The sequence below is a fragment of the Aptenodytes forsteri genome, unplaced genomic scaffold (genome assembly GCF_000699145.1).
Source record: "Aptenodytes forsteri isolate BGI_AS27 unplaced genomic scaffold, ASM69914v1 Scaffold66, whole genome shotgun sequence".
NCBI classification, from domain to species: Eukaryota; Metazoa; Chordata; class Aves; order Sphenisciformes; family Spheniscidae; genus Aptenodytes; species Aptenodytes forsteri.
Window position 1 is genome coordinate 629966 of NW_008795131.1, and position 445 is coordinate 630410.

At 52.6% G+C, this 445-nt stretch overlaps 1 protein-coding gene across 1 annotated transcript in view; it reads right to left on the reverse strand.

Annotated features, from left to right (window-relative positions):
- Positions 1–43: 43 nt before the first annotated feature.
- Positions 44–445, reverse strand: part of MYO18A (myosin XVIIIA) — a 47549-nt gene continuing 47147 nt past the window's right edge. Inside the window, 1 exon segment of the mRNA XM_009278315.1 lies at positions 44–228. Coding sequence (XP_009276590.1) covers positions 126–228 — 103 coding nt within the window. The 3' untranslated portion in view covers positions 44–125.

Genomic DNA, 445 nt, shown 5'->3' on the forward strand with positions numbered 1-445 from the left:
AGCAGTGCGGTGGCAAGGCAGCCTTGGTAATTTGCGTCAGCGGGAAATAGCATCGTGGAAAAATGTCATGTAAATGGGGGAATTGTTCTAGCCCGGCACTTTGATTCCCATTTAAAGTGTTGCGTTCAATTTATTTCATTGTTGGCTACCTGGAGCCGCTGCGTTTGATTCCCAACTTCAGAAAAGGTGGAATTATCTCCAATAACAAAATGTTTTACATCTGCACCGCTGAATAAATTAAACCAATTAAGAAAAACCGGCTCAGATCTTTCCCCCCTGCTTGGCAGAGCAGGGGGAGCCCCCCGGGACTCCCAGAGCCCTGCCAGGAAATTGGGTTTGGATAAAAGCAATCTGTGCTCAGCAGGCGAGTGCTTTCCCCGGGGGAGCGGGGCTGTGCGCCCCAGCCCCACGCTGGCCCCACACTGTGGGGGCACCCGGGCACATC